Source organism: Silurus aristotelis (assembly GCF_946808225.1).
Source record: "Silurus aristotelis genome assembly, chromosome: 18".
NCBI lineage: Eukaryota > Metazoa > Chordata > Actinopteri > Siluriformes > Siluridae > Silurus > Silurus aristotelis.
The window spans coordinates 8,882,338-8,906,010 of record NC_139591.1 but is presented as its reverse complement, the minus strand read 5'-3'; the positions used below and the strand labels follow the sequence as shown (position 1 = coordinate 8,906,010).

The following is a 23,673-nucleotide window of genomic DNA, read 5'->3' as shown; positions in this document are numbered from 1 at the left end:
GATGGTTTGGACATGTTCAGAGGAGGGACATGAGTTATATCGGTAGGAGAATGTTTAGGATGGAGCTACCAGAAAGAATGAAAAGAGGAAGGCCAAGGAGGAGGTTATGGATGTGGTGAGGGAAGACATGCAGGTAATTGGTTTGGAAGAGAAAGATGTAGATGTAGAGGACAGAGTAGTATGGAGACGGATGATCCGCTGTGGCGACGCCTAATTGGAGCAGCCGAAAGAAGGAGAAGAAGCAGAAGAAGATAGAATCGCTAGCCTCATTTCTCAGTTTTGTTTTGTATTTTTTGCTATAGCCTATACATTAGGATTGATTGTTTGTATGTACAGTGTGTAATGTGGTGCATTGGATAGGGTTGCCACCTTGCAGCCTCAGGATACCTGGTTCGATTTCTGTGCACGCTCTCCTGTGTCCGTGTGGGTGTTCCCCCACCTCCCACTGTGTGGATTTTCAATTGTGGAAAGATCAACTATCACTAATTGTGAATATGTTCCAATCCATAGTGTATTTCTGCCTCACACTGTACAGTAGGCTGTATCTAATCCTGCATTGTAACCCTGACAAAAATTAAACGCTTATAGGAAGTCTGAACAAGATCTAGGCAGCTGGATTCTTTATACCAGCTCAAACCAAGTGGGCGCCGAGTTCCAAAACTATCCTGAATAATACATTTTATTTAATAGGACGTATTTTAAATGTTCGTTGATCATCAAATCCTCATCGAGCTGCAGCCTGGCTCTACTCCAGGCCACGGTCCTGCAGTCATCTCCGCAGCGCCACCTAGCGCATGGCACAGGGAAACACGTGCCGCGATCCCGGCATGCCTTTCGCGCCGCAACGACTCGGCTCCTGTCTTCACCGAGGGCGAGAGGCGGTGGCGGACATGTTGGGATGGCCCGTTAAAGCGCAGTCCTTGGTTTCTTTGGAAATTTAACGACGAGAAAGAAGCTCGGAATAAAAAGAAAAAAAGTGGAACACAATGGATGCGGTCAACGCGTTTAACCACGAGGTCAGTTCTAATGAAACACCACAGGTGCATGGAGCTAATGGCTTAGCATTAGCTTAGCCACCTAGCCAACCGGATTGTCTTGGGCCCCGGTTTAGCATTCTTGCTTGGACTAGAATAGAAACTTACGGCATATTTGCTAAAAGCGTGTGCACTCATGGTGGCTGTGTGTAGTCCGGACTGGAACGCGACACAGAGTTCATGTAGAGAGAAAGACCCATCTATCCACCATCCGCTCAGTTCTTCTCCAGGCTTCTTTGCTAATTGTGGAGCTCAGTGCTTAGCCGTGTTTGCGCGCTATTCGTGTAGTTGAGCCCAGGTCTCACTCTGCACTTCATGTCCGCTTGGTTTACACTTCTGTTAGTTCCATGGTCAGTTACACGAGCTGCGAACGTGACAGCCACGAATATTTACACGCCACTGTGTGTGCGTGCAGCAGTTCAATGTTGTTAGCATTTATGTTTTGTGGTGGAAGTGAGAATAGCAACACCCCCCCCTCTTCCATCCTCTACTTCATAGCACGAGGTGACCCCATAGTCTATCATCATCATCTACATCATCGCTATCATTACCACCATCATCATCCGACACCACATGTTTCAGCTTTTTACTGTCCAGGAGACAGACAGCATCACTGACCTGCTGCTACACACCCATCAGATCGCGAATAAACCCTTAAGAGAAATGTCTATTATATTTATTATTCTCTAAAGTCTAAACTACTTTATTACAGCCAAACACCTAAGATAAACGTTTCTTATTTATTTATTAGTACACCTAAACCCCTTAGAAAAATGTATTTTATTCATTACATTTATTATTATTTCTTTTGACTATTATTACACTAAAGAAAGATGACTTCATTTTATTTATTGTCATCGTTATTTATTTATTATTACTTTATTACAACTAATTCCTAAAGATAAATGTCTATTTTATTTTATTGATTTTTAGACTTCTCTAATGACCTAAGAAAATCAAATTCGACTCAATTTGCTACTCATCTGATTCCAAAGTAATTTATTTTTTAAATATTGTTTTAAATAAATCATTGCTACTAGTATTATCAGTAGTAATCATAAAGTAGTACTGGTGGTGTTAATCCCTTTGTGTTATGTTTATTCAATATTTTGCAACAATGAACTAATTAAAACATGCTGAGCAGATTCTGTGTCTCTGCTTACAGACACCCAGTCCGGTGTTTCAATAATTGAACATACATTCTACACACAAACTCTGTTTCTCTTACTGTTACTTTATAGTCAGAGATTGGCAGGCTGACACACTGTATATCACAGAAAAAATACTTCAGAAGAGCCCAAGCAGCAGAACAGAGCTAGCTCATCCTGTTAGATTAATGCAAAAGATTAATACCTTCTTTTTTTTTTTCTGTTTATTTGCGTTATTTATTTATTTATTTTGGTCTGTATCTCTGTGTTTCCTTTGGTGGTAGAAGTTCACTACTCGGGGCCATTTAGTGCAGACGTTACACTTCTGCTTTGCTAAACAGAGATGTTCTTGTTTCACTCAGCCCCTTCCCTTAGTTTGAGTGGACCACGAATTGCTTCGCAAAGTAAAAATTATCGTCTGTTGAAAATTTCGATGTTTGAAAATCTCAGCATCCGTGTGGCCTTTACTTTGCCTTTTGCTTCAAATGTGTATTTATTTAAAAAAATTTCTGATATTGCTCTACTCAGGCAGCAAACTGTTTGCACCAAACATTTTGGTATTTGATGATAAAAGCGTTTGTTGCACAGGAAACCTCTGTTCTGTAAAAAAAAAAAAAAAAATTTTTACAGTAAACAATTTTTAGTGATCAAGCAGATTCTAATGTGAAACGATTTTTCCAGTAAAAGTTAAGCAGAAGTTGACAATCTTGGATTTTTCTAATCTGTGTGTAAAACAAGAACATGGAAGCACAAATAACATTTAATCCTTTGCATCAGCTTTGCTTTGCACATACAGCATTTTGAACAGTGATCATTGATAAAGACCCACAATGCAATTTTAAGCAATTGGAACTTTAAGATGTTTACTTAAAAAAATGTTGGTTGTCTTTTCTGCACTTGATGTTATTCTTGAGCCAATTGACATAACTGCTTGTGAAACATTATTGCACATCTGTTTAACTCATATTAGGAAATTAGTATAGAAATGTTGTGCTTTTGTTAGGTTTGTAGTTGTGAAGTAAACCAGTAAGTAAGATCTCAACATATTAACTCTGTAATACCGATTTGTTCCCTTCATTGGAAAAGAAAAGATCGTTTACAAATTGGTTCTCTGCAGATGTTTATGCACCAACCTTAAACCTAAACTAACCTCCCCAACAGCAGTTGAGTTTTAACGCCTTTAACGTTTTCTGGATATGTGTCGAGTGTGGCTATGCAATAAATGATTGACTTGAAAGAAAAATCTAGTAGACAACTAGGCTTTTTTGGTTGTATAGGAGTCAGCCAGCATACTTACATGTAGCATTGGGCGATATGGTGAAGATCTATCTAAATCACAGTATATGTTACTGTAAACAAACCAGTGCTCAATTGTACTACTCCATGTTAAAGTGGTAGCTCAGTGATTTGGGTGGTTTACTTCTGATCAGAAAGTTGAGTTCAAATCCAAACACCGCCAACTCTCACTTGAGGTGCTGTACAAGATAATTGTAGGCCGCGCTGTATACTGTAAGTACGTCTACCAACTGCCGTAAAAGTTATTCATTTCAAATTTATATTCTTAGTCTGTTTATTTCTGTTAAACTGCTTTGTGCCGATGCCCCCATTAAACATGCTATACAAATTGAATTGAACGTGAGCACTGGCATTCAGCCATCTTATGTTCTTTCACTACAGCTGTTCTCCCTGATGGACTCGAAACCTCCAATCTCCAGGGCTAAGATGATCTCCATTACAAAGTCTGCAATAAAAGCCATTAAAGTAAGTGTTAAAGTATAAACTTAAATTATTGTAATGCAGCAAACAAATACACTTTAACCACATTTACTGATTTGTACATCCATTTAATGCCCTTTTTGCGTATTGTACAAATGGCAGTAATATCACCTGTATTGCTTCAAGGCATTAAAATGTGTATATCTGTGCTCTAGTTATACAAGCATGTTGTCCAGATTGTTGAGAAATTCATCAAGAAGGTAAATTTTTTTCAATTTTGTACAATGCTGCAAGCTCTGCTCATTACCTGGATTTAATTTAATATTTAGTTTTACATAAGATTGCATTTGAATGTTATCCTTTTTTCCAGTGCAAGCCAGAGTATAAAGTACCAGGACTCTATGTTGTGGACTCCATTGTGCGACAGTCACGCCATCAGTTTGGTGCAGACAAGGATGTGTTTGGTCCCCGGTTCACCAAGAACATCACTGGGACGTTTGAGAACCTTTGCTTATGTCCCACAGAGGACAGGGTAAGAGTTATTTTAAGATTTTATTTTGCCTCTCCTGATTGTGTGGTTGTCCCATTTCTGAGGTGTCACATGTTTCACTGCAGACACAGTCCAATCTAAAACAGACCATTCTGTCCAACTTTCACCATTACATCTGCATGTAGCCAAAAACAATGAAAGCATGTAGAATTAGTTTTATTGCTACATTTGTGCTCACAAGTCTGACTCATATCTCTAGTTGTGACAAACAATATTATTTTGTCCAACACAATATATGACACTTGACCACTATGTGAACACTTGACCATCATATTCATATGTGAGCATTTCCTGAGCATTTGCCCGTAGTTTAAAGCACAAAGTTGTGTCGAATGTCTTTAAATGCTGTAGCATTAGAATTTGCCTTTACTGGAACAAGGTAGCAATGGAGACTAAAACTTGAAAGCACATATGGTTTAATGGTCAGAAATCCACAAGTTTATGACTGTATAAATAAATATATAAATAAAACCAATCCTTTCAACCCATCTTTAATATAGGAATGTAAAGACAAGGTGAAAAAAACACCCACGGTTTTGGGCTGCTTTGTTTTTTTGTTGTTGTTTTTTGACAGTGAACAAGATGTCCATTCATGGACTGTGCAATGATACTAACATTTGATTTCTGCTTCACTTCTAACCTCTGAAATATTGTGAAATGTATTTTATAATTTTATATTATTCACTGGTTACGGCCAATCTGTTTTTGTTTAGCACATACGAGGTTAATTGTCTTATGATTGCAGAGTAAGATTGTCCGTGTCCTGAACCTGTGGCAAAAGAATGGTGTGTTTAAAATCGAGGTGATCCAGCCTCTGCTGGATATGGCTGCTGGATCCAGCAGCTCAGGCCCAGTTCCAGGTGTGGACAATGGCCCAGGTGGGGAGTCATTTTCAAAACACAATTAGCTCCAGTGAAATTGAATTTAAAGCTATTATTTGGATAAACATGCCTTTTTGTCTACTGACTAAAATAAACTAAAATTGTTCTTTTCCAGCTGCATCTCCTTCGTCCCCAGTAAGGGAGGCTGAGCGTCACACAGCTGTGCCAGTTAACTCTGTGCAGGCGCCCGTGGCAACACTGCAGAACGCTGATGCCTTTGCTGCTGTAGCTCAGCTCTTCCAGTCGTCACAAGGCCAACAGGTTTGATTACACCAACATCCCATGTGTCTACAATGCTTTGTTTATAGCTTGTTTTAACTCTACCATTCTAACTGTAGCTCCAGCAGATGCTCCAGACGTTCCAGCAGCCTGGGAAGCCCCAGTCTCCAGCTCTGGAGAATAATATGTTGACTCATCTCCAGATACAAGCCTCTATTCAGCCACCCACAGGTTTGACACAGAGCCACCCACACACCACACAGCCTGCAGAGAAGAAAGCCACATTCGACAAGGTGAGTACATATATAAAGCCTCTTAAATATTTTGTGCTTTTTGTTTCCAGAATTGTGGTAAAATATGCGGTGTGAATTTCTTTCTTTCTGTTTTCAGAAAATTCTTGACCGTTTTGATTATGATGATGAACCAGAAGGAGGGGAAGAGACAAAGAAGGATGAGGCATCCACTGTCCAGCCTTCCTTGTACGCTATGACCTAGATACGCTTTTTGTGTTAGCATTATTGTACATTTGCGTTTTTTCCATAAATGTGCATGCTGGTGTTAACATCATGGTTTTGTTTGTCCCTTTAGTGCCTTTGGAGAGGGTGTCCAGATCCCTCAGCAGACTTCAGGAGTCTTTTCTCAAGCTCCCAGTCAGATGCAACACTTTCAACAGCAGATGATGGGCATGAGCCAAGAACAACAGGTAAAGTTCCATGCATGTAGCTATCAAATATTTTTGTAATTGAGTAATCGGACAAAAACTACGTTTTCTTTATTAAAGAACAATACTAAATATACAAGAGTAAATAACAGTCTGTTAAAATCAACAAGTAATTTGTTTCCTTTTTAAATAAAAAAATGTAATTTTTTCTACTTTTTCTCTTTTTTTTTTGCTTTGCTGAAATCGCATACAAGAATATCTGTGACAACTAAACCCATTTAGTGCATTTATTTGCCATATTACATCAAAATACAAATATGTATAAATATATATATATATATATATATATATATATATATATATATATATATATATATATAACACAAAATATTTAAAATTTTCTCTAAAAAGGTAAACACACTGCACAGTGTTTTCTTTGTTTGTTCAAAATGATCCCAGATTTTGAAAACTAGTTCAAAGTTATCAAACTGTTTGCTCCCATTTCCTCCATTTTTCATTCTGCAGCATCTGAAGTGTTTACCTGTCCAGAATGCTTTAGAGTTTAGCCGGTGGTGCGTCAGTAATAATGGTCCGTGGGGAAACACTATGCGCCATGTGTAGTTAAATGGACTAAACGAATCATTGAGGCAAATAATTTGTCTCGAGGATTAGTTTGTATTTGAATTTTCTTGTTACTTTAGGCATCTTTTCAGCCCTACATGCATGTGTTCATCAAAAACCATAAGTTTTCGCAGTCACTGTATATCCTTCCTTTGATAATTTGATGAAACATCTTGTTCCAGGTTCCATCTCCAAATGGACAATCTCAGGCTTTTAACCGAATGCCCCCTCAACCCTACCCAGGGATGATTCCACCAGGTGTAGTACCAGCTGGTTTCCCTGGATCCTTTCCTCCTCAAAACAATGTCTTTCCTCAACTCATGGGTGGACAGCAGCATCAGGCAAGGCTCAATTATCATTTCTCTGATATTTATAGACCATTCAAAAGAAACCTAAACTCCATGTTCGCAGAAAGAATTTGTAATTAAACAACACTTTAATGTCTGTTTTGATTCTGTATTCCAGAATACCTCCAGTCTTTTCAGTTTATTAAGTAAACAAATCTGTGTAATCTATTTTTTTGGGGGGTCCTCTTACAGGAGGTCCCTGGGGAGTTAGACACAAGACAGCACCAAGATGGCGGGAGGACACGGTCAAGGTCTGCTTCAAGGTAAGATGTGGCAGGCAGCTATTTCAGATCATGTCTGAAAAATTGTTAGTGCAATCAATGCTGTATATGGTTTTTGTATATAAACTTTGCAAATTCAGTCTTATCGAATGACCTGTGTTCTTTGCCCACTTAGATCTCCTAAAAGAAGGCGTTCACGGTCAGGGTCCCGTTCCAGACGCTTCCGACATCGCCGGTCGCGCTCTCGCTCCAGAGAAAGGCGGCGCCACTCGCCTCGCTCTCGCTCTCAGGAGAGAAGGGAACGGGAGAAGGAGCGAGAACGCAGACAGAAAGGCCTACCTCCCATCAAACCTGACACTTTAAGTGGTGAGCCATGATACTTTTTCTTAAGAGTTTGGGCCTCAAAACTCCACAAGCCTATTATTCCTTAACACCTGATCAAAAAATTTATTAAACATGTATGAATTTGAACTTAAATACTTTTTAAAAGTACACGATTGACAATATTTTATTTTACTGTTTATTGTAGCTGTTATTTCTGAGATTGATTCTCACTCTCACTGTAATTTTTTTTTCTACATGCAGTGTGCAGCACTACACTTTGGGTTGGCCAGCTGGACAAAAGGACACAACAGCAGGACGTGGCATGTCTCTTAGAGGAGTTTGGCCAAATAGAGTCCATAAACGTACGTTCTGAATGTCTACATTCTAGTCAATATGTTATTTAATATACAGTGTAATTAATGGTGATTGATTTCTGGGTTATTGTTCATCTGTTTGGTAGATGATTCCTCCTCGAGGTTGTGCCTACATCGTCATGGTTCATCGTCAGGATGCTTTTCGAGCTCTCCAAAAGCTAAGCAGAGGCACTTACAAAGTTAACCAAAAAGCCATAAAGGTAATAGATGTGGTACCTTTTATAAATAATATATAATTAACTATGCAGCATGTTTATTTCATGCACACCGAAAGCTTATGTTCACTTGTATCCACAGATTGCTTGGGCTCTGAACAAAGGAATTAAGTCAGAGTTTAAGCAGTATTGGGACGTAGAGCTCGGTGTCAGCTATGTTCCATGGTCCAAAGCCAAAATGGAAGATCTGGAAGTTTTTAGAGAGGGAGGCATGCTGGATACAGATACCCTCTCCCCAGGTAACATGCAAAATCTAAATTCTAATTTAGATTTAACACCATTAATAGTGAACCAGCTGCATAAATACGTTTTTACCAAAGCCGTGACTGTTTGAAGTTGGTGTGTGGATCCCTGGTAATCAGTTTCTTTCGCCTTGCAAATTCTGTAATTTCTTTCTTTATTAACATGCATCACAGCTTTTGTGATGTAACATGTTCTCCATTTAGATTTGGCAATATAATGTATTCATGTGTAGAGATGTACTATAAAAAAAATTTGTTTAGCAATACATTAAATCCTCAAACATTAACAGACAAAAAGGCATTACAATTATTACAAATGCTCTCTTTTTCCTGTTGTGTTTTTCCGTACCCGCACACTGCCTGCATTACCTGATACTTGATGCCCTCACATAATTACTACTGAGGGAAGTCACCCACATTGAGACATTTTAATATTTATTTGCCAGTATAATCTATATAGATATGTTTAGGATTTTTTTCATAGCTAATGTCAGGTCATTTCTGAATACAGACTTCAGAAGGCTGTTGTGTTTGCGGCCTTGATGGGCAGAAAAGACTTTCCTTGTTTTATTACACAGAATGTTCTGTCTCTCATTTCTTTGTTTTTACTCTGCGTGTGTTATACAAGTTGATGGAGCACTGTGTTTAATTACACAGAATTAGTTTTTTGACCGGACTTCCAGCATAATTACATAAAGGTTTTACAACTAGATAGGAATGTTTTGACCACATGATAAATAACCCTTATTGCCAATGGGACTGACTTTATCTCCACTCTCATAACAAAAATGATTAAATCAGGAGTGATTACAACCTTAAATATTTGTGATAGAAGTGTACATGTAGAAAATGCACAAACAATGTTGCTTCGGCTGGTAGAAGTAGACCTTCTTAGCTTACTGCCTATTTCTTTCAGAATGGAAAGGGGTGCAGGGTGAACTGGAGACTTCAGATGATGCACCTCAAAATGGCAGAGGTGACGTAGGGCAGATGGATGAGAGCCCAGCACTTCTCCCTGTGCAGGTAATGCAAAGTAACATGATAACCATGCAAATGTAATTTCAACAATAATTATGTTTACATGAATTCAGCTGTATTGTATGCTTTTTAATGACTACTGCGAATATTCTAGCAAATGACAAACTCAATGATCATCACAGTATTTGTGTTGTGATTTTAAATATATTATTACAGCATTTGGTTACAAATGTTTTTTTACACATGAAAAGCGTTTATTTTTCTCTTTTTGTAGTTAATTAACTTTTAACACAGTCTTTAAATGTAAACTCGTAGGATTCGGTTGATTAAAAAGTTTACATTTATATAAGGATGTAGTTAAACATTATATGTTCTTTCCTTCGAGGCTGCTCCCGTCCAGCCGGTAGGACCCTCTGGGCCAGTTGGAGTTCCACCCCCAGGTTTTCCTGCTTCCATGAATATCCCACCACCATCATTTCCACCCGGCGTTCCTCCTCCACCTGGACCTTTTATGAGGCCTGGCTTTAACCCTATGCAGATTCCTCCTGGTAGCATCATTAGAACATAATTTTCTATTATCAATGCAAATTATGCATTTTGGCCACCTTCTATGTATTAAAAAGGATTGTGCACTTTTTAGAGTAAATGACTGTTCATCAATTTTAGGATTTCTGCCCCCGGGTGGGATGCCTCTTATTGGCGCTGCCGGACCCCCTCTTCCCACAGCAGGCATTGGCATCCCACCAGGTAAATCCAAACATACTGCATACTTTATCTCTCAGCCCATTAAACACCTAAATTGCACACAACTTGTTTTGTTTAATAGTGTGACTCGTTTGAATTTCTTGTGTGTGTTTTTGCAGTTAGCAGCTCAGTTGAGGATTTGTCTGGTGATCCGGTAGGCATGGGCTCCAGGATCAGTAGGGATGGTGTTGATGGTTTCAACACTGGTCCAGGTGTGTATTAATAAGAATTAGCTCTGGGCTACTGTTCATTATAGTAACTTATAAGAACTTTAGAGAAAAGCAGCAAATCTGATCATATTTCGCAGAAGTATTAGGATTTTGTACAAGTTAGCCCAGATTTTCAAATGTTGTTATAAATTAATTCAGAATTCTTTAATTGACTGTTCAGACCTTAAACTGTGTGTGGTCACATGTTTCACAATTGCTTTCGTTGTTCTGTAATATGGTTAATGGATTCTTGTCTGTTCTTTGAAGTGAAACATTGTTAGCAGGTTTGTATTTTTATATTAAGGTTTATAGATATATAATGCCTAATTGCACATTATTTAAAATCCCACCAGGTAACCCGGTTCCACCAGTACCTCCACCTGGAATGAACATGCAAAATCCACCAGGGCTTTTGGGTACAAGGCCAGGGTCGATGCCACTTCAGCGCCCTCCAGGCATGCCCCCACCACCTCACTTGCAGCGTTTCTCGATGCCTCCCCCGAGGCCCGGGATGCCTCCCATGCCACACCAGATGATGCCCCCCAGGGGCCCTCCACAGATAATGCATCGTGAGCCCCCTCCGGGGAGTTTTGGCATGCCTCCACCTCCGTCACACGTCATCCGAGCCCCTTTCCCACCTCCAGGCCCTCCATTTAGGGGAGAAAGGAACCGAGAGCAGGAGCGCTTTGGAGGGCGCAGGCAGTTTGGGGGTGAAAGGTCAGAAGGCCGTGAACGTTTTGGGGGCTGGCATGAAGAGCCGGAGTCAAGGGCAGGCTGGGAGAGAGCGGGGTCACGAAGAGACTGGAGGAGTCCTGATGGAGAGAGAGAAAGGGAGAGGGAGCCAGGGAGAGATGAAGAACGGGGGAAACGCAGAGACAGAGAGAGAAGCACTCGCTGGGACAGGGACGATAGACTCGACAAACTTGAGCCTAACGGACACGAGATGCTCAGAGACTCAAGTAGCCGTGAAGGCCATAAAGATTCTACAAATGAAATTCCTCATGCCAAGGCAGAAGCTCCAGCTCCTTCAAAAGAAGGGAGTGCAGAGAAAGAAAATCAGAGCCAACCTGCAGAACAAAAAAAAAGCAGATGAATCCTAGGTCCCACTGGGCTGTGGATGGAACTTAAAAAGTTTTTTTTTTTCTTTTCTAATCAGAAGCGTGTTTTGTGTGATCTTTTGCTAAAATGTATAGGAATACATAGGACTAGTGGGACCGATACGATCACATCGCATGGGCTTAGATGTGAAGGAAGCGATCCATTATGTAAAGAGGAAAAAAACTAATAAAAAACATAATTCTTACAGTCTAGACCAGGCCAGGCCAGTGCCCTGTGCGCACTGATTTCAAATAATACACATACTCCATGTTCATACCTTGGGATTCTTGGGCACTACAAGCTGATCAGCAGAACTAGTTCAGAAACATGCTTCATTCGTAAACACGCTTCATTTTTTTAAAAGTCCATGGTTAAATTTTAACATCAATGCCTGGTCTTCCTCCGAAGATTTCACTGACTTCATCGTCAAGTGTCTGGCTAACATGGAGAACCGTCCTGTGATTCAGTGTCCCAATGTTGAGTTAAAATGTTGTAGTAAGCCAGTGTTTCATATCCCTGTACTGCACATTTTGTTGGTTTTCCTGCTTTAACATGCCCCCCTGTAAAATTCATGAAGGGCTTCTTAATTGAGTCAGGCATGTTGGGACAAGGGCCAAGCTAGAGTGGACAGTGCAGGACTATCCTCTGATAAAACTGGTTAGAAATAAAAGTTTTTAAACAACAAAAAAAGAACTGCTGTAAATATGCTTACATTACTTTATTAATATTTGTAGATTTGGAGGTTTTTCTGAAGTATTCTTCTGTCAGTGTCACCGATGGAAACCTTGACTAAAACACAAAACAAAGCCCCCTTTGCTGTAATGTTTTTAACCTACAGTGTTTACATTGTACCAGAGATGAGATGTTTGTATAATTTTTAAGTTTGTGCAGATGTGAACTCATTTAATATTTCAGCAATGGGGAATCAGTTTTAATAAACTATTTTCATACCAAAATGAGAAACTGAGTTCACATTATGACTTGCGACTTGACGTCAGCAATGTTAGTTTTGTGGGGGTTTTTTGTTTTTGTTTTGTTTTTTATTACAATTGTATGCTTTATATTATGTCAATAGGAAGCTGTTTTGGACCAGTTTGCTTTTGCTGTATTTAATTTGGAGGAAAAAAGGACAACTGTAAGAGTTCAAGATTGGAAACTGATTATGAACAATAAAAATGATTAGAGGTTAATGAAACGTAAAAAAAAAAAAAAAAAAAAAAAAAAAAGATTCAAAATATAGCAATGGTGCTGCATTCATTTTATTTTATTTTTATTTTTTTTTTTAATTGCAATTAATAGTTTTTTACATTTTCCCCCATTTATTTTAAACCATGAAAATTAATCTGGTATAATGAACTGTCAGTTAAAAGTAACAAAAAAAGAAATTATAAATTATAGTTGCATTTATGTAATCAATGAAGATGCTACAACTTGTAGCAGTGATACAGTTTGTGAGCTAAAAAGGTGTTTTTTTTTTTTTTTTTTTTTTTTTTTAACTAATTGCAAGATTGTTTGATTTGTAGTTTTAAAGGGACAAAGTTTTATTTGAAAGCATACAGGCTCTGTAAAGAAAATCCTCACTGCCCCTATTTGCTCGTGTATTGTAGAAATGATCCAAATCTGACATTAATATTGAAATGTGTTCATGTAGATTCTGGAGTTTTTCCTGTAGATTTTGTTTATTCCTGAAACTTCCAACAACCGCTTTATAATTACTCCAAATCGACACATTTAACTGTAAAATTAACATGGGCCCCATTTAATCTACAACTGTTATGTCACATAAACCCTACAGAATAATGCTGTTATTAAGCTCTAATTCCCACTTCAAACACCCAACATTAAGATGTGATATAAAACCCTTGAAAGCAAACGTGTGCAAGCAAATCATTATTCCACTATTTTTTAGTGATTTTGATCAGTTATCAGAAATACTGCAATCTGTTTACTGTATTATATAAAGCTAGAGCATTAACATGGTCTGTTTAATCTGAGAACTACTTCTACTGACCGTTGACTATAAGCAAAGTAGGCGGCGACAAACTGCTGATTGGTTTAGAGAGGAACCGGAAACGCACCGCTGATTTTTTACGGTTTTTATCCACACTCTCTAAGCCAATCAGCGGTGTGTCTTTGAACACTGAGGCCAATCGGCGGTATTTCTCCACCTACCTTCAGCCATTCAGCGATGTTTCTCCGCCTACTTTCTACAACTAATCAGCGGTGTGTCTTTGGATACTCTAAGCCATTCAGCGATGTGTTTTTGAACACTCTAAGCCAATCAGCGGTGTTTCTCCACCTACACTCAGCCATTCAGCGATGTTTCTCCGCCTACTCTTTAGAACCAATCAGCAGTGTGTCCGCCTACTCTCTAAGCCAATCAGCACACGTATTTCCTGCCGTTCCATACTCACGGAAGGGGCCTGTAGAGTTCAGTGTTATTCAATGTGGCTGTGAGATCAAGTTCTTTACCACAGTCAATTCAGCACAGTTCTGACCAACATGGCTAACAAAGCAGTTTGCGTCCTCAAAGGCATAGGAAATGTAACTGGCACAGTTTACTTTGAGCAGCAGGTACACTTTTGCCATTAATATATATATATATATGTGTGTGTGTGTGTGTGTATATATGTGTTTATGTATGTATGTGTATATATATATATATATATATATATAATTTTTATTTAGCATTCTTATTTTCTGTGGCATATTAGCAGCAGTGCTAACGCCTTTCATGTGATGTCTGTAGCGCGCGCGCGTTAGCTTAGGGCAAAGTTGCATGTATAATCTACACACATATACATACAAATAATAACCTAATACTTATTGTCTGTCACACTTCTTGTGCATTTTGATTATTAATCAGTAGCAGTTGATCAAGTCTAGTTGGACTGTTTTACGTCAGTGGCTGGTAACAAGTTAGTTGTATAACCAGCGGTTAGGTAACATTGATGGGTTGGCAGCATGCACCTTGTGCTTCCTGGCAGCTTGATGAGAGAAATGCACCTGCCATCTGATCATAGAGCCCTGGAGAGTAAAAGTGCATGTCATCTGAACTGAAGATGAACTGAAAAAGGTAGCAGATGAATTGTTGTTGTGCACCGTTAATGTAGAGAGTCGACCATCACTGCTGCTGAGTCATGCAGCTCACAGACATGCAACTCAAATCCCTAGAAAGCATTTACAGCATTCAGCATTTATTCCCAGTGTGCTCAAGGAGGTCTGTGTAATCAGTTCTGATGTGAGAACTGTTTTAACTGGAAGATTCATGCAGCTCAGATAGATCTACATGCGAAAATAGCTGCTTGTGCATTATACACTTTAAAGTTTGGGTTAGTATTTAATAATATTTAGAAAAAAATGAATGACTTCGGAATCTCCTTATCTATTGCAGTTTTATTTTTATGGTTCAATGAGTATTGTAGAACACTGAAAACATAAACAATCTCATTTATAGTACATAAGAGTGCAATATCTAGTCAAGTTATAAGCATTGCAGTTATATGTTTTGGAGTATCAGGGACCCAATGAGAGACAAGAAGCTGGTCCTTATTCTGTACAAATTGCAGCTGATGTACTGATTTTATGAAGGTGAGTGTCGAGTAGTTTGCGTCTCAGTTTTACTCTTGTTCATGTGCATCAGATTCAAAGTGTTCCAGTGGCAGCTTTTTTTTTGGCAGCTAAAAAGGGGTCATGGATCATCTGGCACCAGGCCATACAGAAAGAATAAAAATATGTTTTTAAATTTCTTTTCCCAATTTTATTAACTTTCTTGGGCTACTGTGGGTTTTATTTTTAATAAATGTCAATTTCTGGGCAAAATATGCTCATTGTCATGATGGTGAGTTGAGTTACATTGAAATTTTATTTATTTATTTATATATATATATATATGAGTATATAGAAATCGTGTGTTTCTAATAGTAATATAACATGCATGTTATTGTGAATCGTAGAATGTTGTCTTGCATAAAACTGGTCCGTGATGCAGAAAAGCTTGGGGTCCGCTGCCTAAGTATAGGTTTAGTATCTTGCAGCTCTAGAGGCCGGCTGTATCTCAAATTGCACAGTGTGCACTACAGGAAGGAAAAATAAAAGAACCCCAGGTCCTGTGAACATTTCACCAAAGGCAACCACCATAAATAATTAAATAGATCCGTGTAATATTTTACATTGACCTATATTCCAGTTGAACTTTCTCTGTCTGCTGGTAACTATATATTTATAAAAATTAAAAAAAAACTGGCGACATGGTCGGTTTGTCAGAGGCAAATGTACAGTGGAGCCCTGCTGACACAAATACTAATTATTCCATGATCTTCCAGGGTGAAGGTGCAGTGACAGTAACCGGAGAGATCAACGGCCTGACCCCTGGCCTGCATGGCTTTCACGTCCATGCCTTTGGAGACAACACAAATGGTATGCCTTGTGTTTTTTTGTTTTCTATTTATCCTGTGAACGTTGAGGAGTGAGATGCTCATTCACTGGCATGTGAAGAAAGCGTTTCACTACGTTGTTCTCTTTTATAAGCTTGTTTCTAATGTTTAGGGTGCATCAGTGCCGGACCCCACTACAACCCCTTCGCTAAGACCCATGGAGGCCCAGATGATGAGAACAGGTAAGGTTTTATTAGGGGCTCACTGATTTCTTGCCTTTTCTTTTCCTTACAAGCAGTTTCAGATGTTGGGTTATGACCTCTCATGCACCAATCACTTATTCTAAAACAATACGCATTCCAAACACTTGCTTTCCGTTTAGTAATAATAATTGCAAATCAGGTTCTTAGAGGATTTTGAGAGACTGTGGTGAGATGACCTCTGACCCTGTAGAGGGTTCTGAGGGCATTAGACATTTTTTTTGTACAATTATAAAGTTAAACACATCAGTCTGGTGCACTTTGAAAGGAAAAATTATAAGGCCGGATCTCTGAAGATTGTTGTTCTTTAGTCGTTTAACCATTAACACTTTGGTTGTAGAGATATGAATGGTGATGACTCAGCAAAAGGCCATATCTACAGAGTATGGTAAAGGAGACAGAGGTAAACCTGCATTACAAATGGTCGACTACAGCATAAATTTGAGCCAGCAGTGCTACAAAGCAAAAATAAGCTGTTTGTGTTGAACTGGTTTAATTTTTGAAAGGGTTCAAAAAGAATGGATGAGCAATTGGCAAACTATTCGTTGTGAATTTGGGAACTTCTCTCTCTGAGAGTTCATCTAAATCCTCAGCTGGATATTCAGGTGTTTGCATTGCAGCCTGCCTTAAATGTCATATTCGATCTATTACAGTGAAATGAAAGAAAATAAAAGGTGTTTTTAGAGCAGACGGTTTATTCTCCTCCTGGAAGTGCAGCTCCTTTTATAACAACTGTTTACACAAAATATTCTTTTTCAGTGGGAGTTATGAAGGTTGTGAATACACTGTTAATGTCTTCCGTATTTATTTCGAAATTGCACAACTGGTCTCTCTCTCTCTCTCTCTCTCTCTCTCTCTCTCTCTCTCTCTCTCTCTCTCTCTGTGTGACACAACACTATAGACAGCAAACATAGTTTGTAGTTGTAAACAATGCAATGAAGCAGAAAATTATTTAGGGGAAATGAAGGACGGCTCTGAAACGGTCAATTGTTTATGTTGTGTATGTAAACTGTGCTATATTTAAAAAAAAATTATTAACAAACACGGTTACAGTAGGATGCTACATAATTTTCGTGCTTGACCCCTAACAGTAAAAATATATTTATTTTTTGATTCTAGAGCATGTAGTATGGTTTTCTTTCTTTCTGTCTGTCTGTCTGTCTGTCTGTCTTTCTTCAGGCATGCTATTGAGCTCTGTGTGTGTTTGTTTGAATAGTGACATTAAAATGAATGTTCTCAGATCTATGGTGGTCTGTAGCTATTTATCACTCACTGCTGTACTCTGCTGGCAGTCAGCTCTTTATACCCAGTTTAATGTTGAGAGATTTTTATCAGTTGGAAGATGCTGCATTTCCTCCTCAGGCTATTTGCCCAGTTTGTGGTCTGCTTTTCCTTTGATTGCAGTCTTTAATTGGAAAATTTTTTCCAGATTGCTGCCGTTTCCTGTAGATTGTTAATTAGTACAATAGGCTTACATCACATCCAATCACAGTACATCAGTAATGAGTAAATGAGCACAGTATTGGACTGATCCCAGCATCGATATTAATAATAATTAAAAGTTCATGTATAAATGTATTTGTTCTATTCAATAAATCAGTAAAAATAGCAGTTGTTTGCTGTTTTAGACTTGTCTTAGTCTAAATGATTGTAATAATTTGTGTGTTAGACACAGCTTTCATTCTATTACCAGTCAAATGTTAATGCTATTTCCACAGGCATGTTGGAGATCTGGGTAATGTGACTGCTGGGTCTGATGGAGTTGCTCATATCAGCATTGTGGACAAACATTTGTCACTGACAGGGGCTTACTCTATCATCGGGAGGACCATGGTGGTAAGCACATTTTAATTTTCAGTCCAGTGCATGATCTTGATGACAATCTGATTTGACTCTTTCGTGTAACTCCTTAAACCTAATTTGCTGATTTAAGACATGTTTGGTTTGGATTAGTTTTATATGGGGAGGTGGAGTAATAGTAATTATTACCAGAGTGTCTCTGGGATTTTATTCCCAAATGATTTGTATCTGCCCAATGCACACGTATGATTTAAGATGATACTAAATATGCATTTTGGTAAGTTATTTAGTCCTTGTTCACAAGAAAAAGGGATTACTTTGGGGTTTTTTTGTTTTGTTTTTTTTTAACTGATTTTACACAGTAATCCATTACAACAAAGCAAAATAATTGTTAGTGACTTTGCAAATTAAAAATAAATATTTTAGTCTTTAAGATGTCCCTAGTACCTGACTAATGGTAAATTCACATGATCGGACATGATTCTGAAAGTTAGTAGCAGGACGAGAAGGGTCTTCAGCAAAGAGGTGACCATGAAACCAACTGTTTACGAACCTGCTGAAAGGACAATCTCAGAAAATCTCAGAAATATCCAGGCTTTTACGGCTAGGATTGTGTAAACTGAAGCCCTGTATAAAAGCCATTTGGCAGGTACTTAAATTATTCTGAGAGCAGGAGGTCAGTGATTCTGTAGCCTTATTCTGTAATAAGGAAAATCTGACCAGGTATTGCTTATCGACTAGCTATATTCCACCCCAGTGGTATGACAATGGTGGCAGTATCAGGACCTGGTAGAAAACAATGCTTCAGAAACCATCCATTCTCAGACTGGAGTGAGGACTCACTTTACAACAGGACAACAACCCAAAACACACGACAAGACAAGGCTGGGGCGACTTGGGGTGAATCTCTGAATGCCCTTTAGTGGCCTGAGCAAATGGCTGTTCACAGATGATCTAATCTGAGTTTGAGACCATCTGCCAGTCAGAATTGGGAAAAACTGATCAAATCCAGGTAGGCTAATACTGAAGAGACAAGATGCAACTGATGCAAACATTGCTTTTATTAAGTCCTGAATAAATGGTCTAAATATTTATCTAAATAAGCAACAAAAAACTAAAACAAAAAAGAGTCTAAAACCATGTTTGAGATTGTCATTATGTCTTTGTGGTTGATGGACAAAAAAGTTTCATCCATTTTAAGAATTCTAGGTGTCTGAATTATTTTTTGCCAGTTTGTGGAATAAACGAAGATAAGATATACCCTTATTTTTCCCACAGTGGGGAACTTTCTGTTAACAGCAGCAAAGAAATGCAGGATTCCTGAACATCACACCTGTTTTCCCACACCTCCTCTACACCATGATGTATTCTACATCATTAAGAGTTTCCTTCAGTGACACTAAGAGGACCATGTTCCAGCATGGCATTTTTACTGTTTACAAATTTAGGTCAATAAAGACATAGTTCTTGAGTGGCCTAAAGAGACCCCTGACCCCCCACTCTTTGCCTCCTCACCCAACATCAATGCATGACCTCACTAACGTGACATGGGAACAAAGTTCAACACACTTCAGAATCTAGTGGAAAGCCTTTTAAAAGATTGGAGGTTATGAGTGCAAAGCAGGCAAAATGTCAATGGGAGATATATATATATTAGTCTGTCAGAATAATGTTTAATATTGAACTTTGAATACTTTTTTTAGATTCATGAGAAGGAGGATGACTTGGGCAAAGGCATGAATGAAGAAAGTCTCAAAACGGGCAATGCAGGAGGACGTCTGGCTTGTGGCGTGATTGGCATCGCTGAGTGAAGCAAGCTTTAACACTGGAACCACTCAGCTCTTTGTGACCAACGTTGATGCCCCAACTAAGCAACTAAGCCTGTCAAGATAAACTTTATTTTTGCAGAAATTCATAAAGTGTAGAAAGGTCATACAGTTTCAGTTGAAGTGGTGTTTTATTTCATTGTTTTCATTGAATTTGCATTCATCCAATTAAAGTTTCTTCTGTACTACTAGATATGAAGTTTTGGGTGATAATGTTTGAGCTGGTCTTTCTGTGATTACCTGTTCAGTTCACTAGGTGGCGTATGTTTCCCATATTTGAATACTAAATTCATGTCTAATGCCAGCACTCCTTTTAATAGAAACATTCCTCAGAAATATGAACCTTACTATTTATATTGTTTTACCGAGATTTATTATAAAATAGTTTACAAAGACACTCCTGTTTTTTTTTCCCCCGAGGGCATGCATGTCATCATTTGCACTATAATTTGCCTACTCGCATTTGTTTTGAGGCTACTTGTTATTGAAATGGGTGAAAATGAGAAATCCTGTTCTTCTCTACTATTAATGTGTACCCTATGCTAGTGAATAGAAATCATCATTCTGTCTGAGGATGATTTGAAGTGTTCTTGACATTTTGTCTATATTTGATCCAGCCATTAAACAGCTGCGCCCAGCACTAGCCAGCGTTCACAGATGGTTAGAGTTTTCCAGCTGAAATGACATGCTGCAGAATGGCTTTTCCTTGTAAAGTAGCAGGCTTTCACATGAATAAGCATGCAGTTTCCCATCCACAGGAAATGAGATTCTTTTGACTCTCCAGGGACAGTGTTGTCATTCAAAACTAACAAGAAATCAAGCTATAGATTTGGAAAATTATACATCCCTGGAATCTATAGAGATTTTTTTCTGCCTACCCTTTTATACAATTGAGGATTAATTTGCCGTTCTGGCTCTCCAGAGGTGCTGCTTAGTGGCCTGAAAAATTGTGAGGAGTCACAATCATGGGCTTCAAGAGGTTGAGTTTCCTGAGGCAGACACATTCAGTGAAGCATGATGATTCAAAAAGCTGATAAAAATAGCTTCTGGGACTCAGGCTTTGAATAATAAAAAAGTGTACAATGGATGCAAGGAAGCACAAGCTCTCAAAACAGAAGGAAGTGTTCAATAAAATGTAATGGGTTTTTTTTATTAAGAAAATTATGTCAAAGGAACAGCAAGATTTATGACAATCAGATAAATAAGAAAAGAAGTGTGTGTCATGAAGAATGGTGTTGTTACATGATTCGCTTTTTCAAAAGATTTCTCAGACAAGATTCATCACAGTTGAATAAATGTTATACCGAATTAAATAATAGCGCCCCAGCAAATATTTAGATTTTGCTACACTAAACTAAATATTAATTGACTTGTACATTCATAGCTCATTTCTTACAAAGATCTGGACCATTAAGTGGCCAGTTTGCATTTATAAAAATCTCTACCCCATTTACTTCGAATGGCAAAACAAACAGAGCTTAGGACAAAAAAACAAATGGAGCCAAGTCTAGGTTTGGTTGTGTTCACAAGGGAAACCAGTACATTAGCAAAAACGTACATGTACACATACTCTGTTCAAGATTCATCCTCGGTAAATTCACAATTTCAGATAAATATTATACTGTATATGATTTAGAATTTATATTTTATTAATACATTTTTATTTTCAACTGTTATCAGAAACCCTATTAGCTGATACCACTATAATTCTGATTTTCAAGCATTTTTTGTGTGTATAAGGGCAAGTGCCACCTATGATAACTTTAACATAATGTAAAGAATACATAAAATATTATCACTAATCTTAAGGTACACAATTGTTTTAAACGTCTTTTAATGCAGTGGCACCCACACAAGCCAAAACATCCAACCAATTTTCCCTTCGCTTTAACTAGGAGACTCAAAGCTGTTTCAGCATGCAAATGCCCCTGTGCCCAAAGGTACCAGAGGATTTACCCCAGCTGCTGAATTATCCCCTGGCCAGGGATGAAAACTGGGCAACAACAGTAAAAGTGCTTCACCACTGATCCCCCGAGGACCTGGTGCATACATCACTATATGACCAATATTTTGGCAAATATGTACAACTGACCACTGCATTTCTGTTGAAAATCCCATTCCAGATCTATTCCCCCTTTTGCCCCTTAATAATATCCTTTTCTCTTCAGAAAAGGATTCAAGTATATTTTGGAGCAAGGCTATGGGGATTTTCCCATTCTGATGGTGGGCTATGAAACCTGGAGTGCAGTTTGCATTCAATGTTCTGTTGGGCTGAGGTCAGGGCTCTGAAGGCCACTCGAGTTCTTCCATTCCAAACTTCTCAATTCATATCTTCATAAGCTTTGTATACAAATGCATTGTCATGCTAGAACATGTTTGGGCCCCTTAGTTCCATTAATGAAAAACTGTAATTCTATAGTGTTTGCTTCCAGCTATATGTGGCAAAAGTTTGGGAAGAACCACAGTGAACATCTGGGAATTAAAAAATAAGGATTCTTGTCCTTTTCTTATAAATCTGGCTGTGTCTGATGTTTTTGTCCTGGTTTGTCATGATGGTACACAATCTCTGTTTTTGCACCTGTTAAACAGTGACTGTGTGCTCCAGTGGGGGGTGAGCCGAATTTTGTTTCAACTCAGCTCAAATCTCTTGTGTGGTTCGAAAGCAAGCTTTCTTAACGGCCCCCACTGCCACTACACTTCAAAGTACAATGACATCATTGGTACAAACAAACTGAACTTTTGTGTGCTGTTCACTAATGGACTTGGGACATTTTAACTTTAGGGTAGTGCAGCTGTAGTATAATCAAAAGTTAACATCTGATATTACTGTGCGTCTCACATGACTGGGTCACAAGGTAATAAGGTCAAATGCGTTTTGTTAAGATATATATACGTTTCTTTATCTGCTTGAAAAATCATTCTAAAGACAAATTTGTGTGTGTGGCTCAACAGGTGTAAGGGCAAATAGTGTGAGGGTCCGTTTTTTTTTTTGTTTTTTTTTTTTACAGAAATTCATCATCTTAGCTTTGATGGTGGACATCTTAAAGACACTTTAGCAAAGCGATATTTTTATTATTTTCAAGTTACATAACGCATGAAAGATAACGATTCAGTCGTTAAACTCAGTTATGTGGAACAGTGCATAAATTCTCATTCTTGCTTTGCATTTAAAGGTGTGGTTATACATTAACTGAGTTATTCTGAACCCTCTCTACAAGCCTCTAGGGCATTTCAGGTCCTCATTTCACACAGACCTTCTGCAAACTGTGGATATTTCTGAACTAATGTTGGATTTGTAGGTCACAGAGGTTAGATGCCATGCATGGTGGGAGCCACCAGTTGCTTAGTGTTCTTTTACAAATGTCTGCCCCCCTCATTGCCTGACCTTTCACCTTTGGCATGCATATAATTTTACCTAGATTCTCTGAATCAGTAGTTTGAGTGGGTCTGAGAACAGCCTGTTTAGAGGTTGCTCTCTGGCCAGAACTTTCACAGAACATTGACTCTCTGGGGAGTATGTTTTTTTTTCTTTCTTTTATTATTTTTTTTCTGTATAGCATAATGTGAACGTGTACGAGTGTTAGAGATTATACAACAGCTGCTAGTGTTATGTTTAACTTCCCCACTCTCCATATCAATACATTTATGTAGGAGGGAATGTTAAATGGTTGTCTATCATTAATACTAATATGGCTGGTCTTCATGAGGTAAAGTTTTTTCTCATGAAAAACTCTTTTCATTAGAAAATCTAAAAAAAAGCAGAGCTACTAATATTAGATTCTGGATTAGTTGTAGACATAGTGTTAATAAGTTGCATTAATAAGCATGT

The 23,673-nt window shown here is 38.3% G+C and overlaps 2 protein-coding genes and 1 long non-coding RNA gene across 3 annotated transcripts; 2 read left to right on the top strand and 1 right to left on the bottom strand.

Moving 5' to 3' along the window:
* The first annotated feature begins 779 nt into the window (after positions 1 to 779).
* Positions 780 to 12,538, top strand: scaf4a (SR-related CTD-associated factor 4a). The gene is made up of 20 exons (XM_083568283.1): positions 780 to 1,016; positions 3,860 to 3,943; positions 4,114 to 4,158; positions 4,269 to 4,430; positions 5,194 to 5,326; positions 5,445 to 5,590; positions 5,668 to 5,841; positions 5,939 to 6,027; positions 6,137 to 6,251; positions 7,013 to 7,171; positions 7,370 to 7,440; positions 7,574 to 7,764; positions 7,984 to 8,084; positions 8,183 to 8,296; positions 8,394 to 8,550; positions 9,470 to 9,576; positions 9,917 to 10,079; positions 10,198 to 10,278; positions 10,395 to 10,487; positions 10,838 to 12,538. The coding sequence occupies exons 1-20, from the start codon at positions 987 to 989 to the stop codon at positions 11,575 to 11,577; spliced, it is 2,955 nt and encodes a 984-aa protein (XP_083424409.1). The 5' UTR covers positions 780 to 986; the 3' UTR covers positions 11,578 to 12,538.
* A 1,422-nt stretch (positions 12,539 to 13,960) lies between these two features.
* On the top strand, positions 13,961 to 20,037 carry sod1 (superoxide dismutase 1, soluble). Its single transcript, XM_083567771.1, has 5 exons — positions 13,961 to 14,156; positions 15,908 to 16,001; positions 16,131 to 16,200; positions 17,937 to 18,054; positions 19,722 to 20,037. Exons 1-5 carry the CDS (start codon positions 14,085 to 14,087, stop codon positions 19,827 to 19,829), a joined length of 462 nt encoding a protein of 153 aa, XP_083423897.1. The 5' UTR covers positions 13,961 to 14,084; the 3' UTR covers positions 19,830 to 20,037.
* Positions 19,743 to 22,316, bottom strand: LOC310740763. Its single transcript, XR_014537729.1, has 2 exons — positions 22,162 to 22,316; positions 19,743 to 22,129 (listed from the first exon to the last, which is right to left on the bottom strand). It is a non-coding gene; the product is annotated as an uncharacterized lncRNA (long non-coding RNA).
* Between the last annotated feature and the right edge of the window lie 1,357 nt (positions 22,317 to 23,673).

Bases quoted from the DNA above. Each gene is read 5' to 3' on its own strand.
- scaf4a (XM_083568283.1), top strand. From the start codon at position 987: ATGGATGCGGTCAACGCGTTTAACCACGAG. The intron at 1,017-3,859 runs GTCAGTTCTAAT...CTTTCACTACAG, and splicing joins TCAACGCGTTTAACCACGAG to CTGTTCTCCCTGATGGACTC. The intron at 8,297-8,393 runs GTAATAGATGTG...TTGTATCCACAG, and splicing joins TTAACCAAAAAGCCATAAAG to ATTGCTTGGGCTCTGAACAA.
- sod1 (XM_083567771.1), top strand. From the start codon at position 14,085: ATGGCTAACAAAGCAGTTTGCGTCCTCAAAGGCATAGGAAATGTAACT. The intron at 16,201-17,936 runs GTAAGGTTTTAT...CTATTTCCACAG, and splicing joins GGCCCAGATGATGAGAACAG to GCATGTTGGAGATCTGGGTA. The intron at 18,055-19,721 runs GTAAGCACATTT...TACTTTTTTTAG, and splicing joins TCATCGGGAGGACCATGGTG to ATTCATGAGAAGGAGGATGA.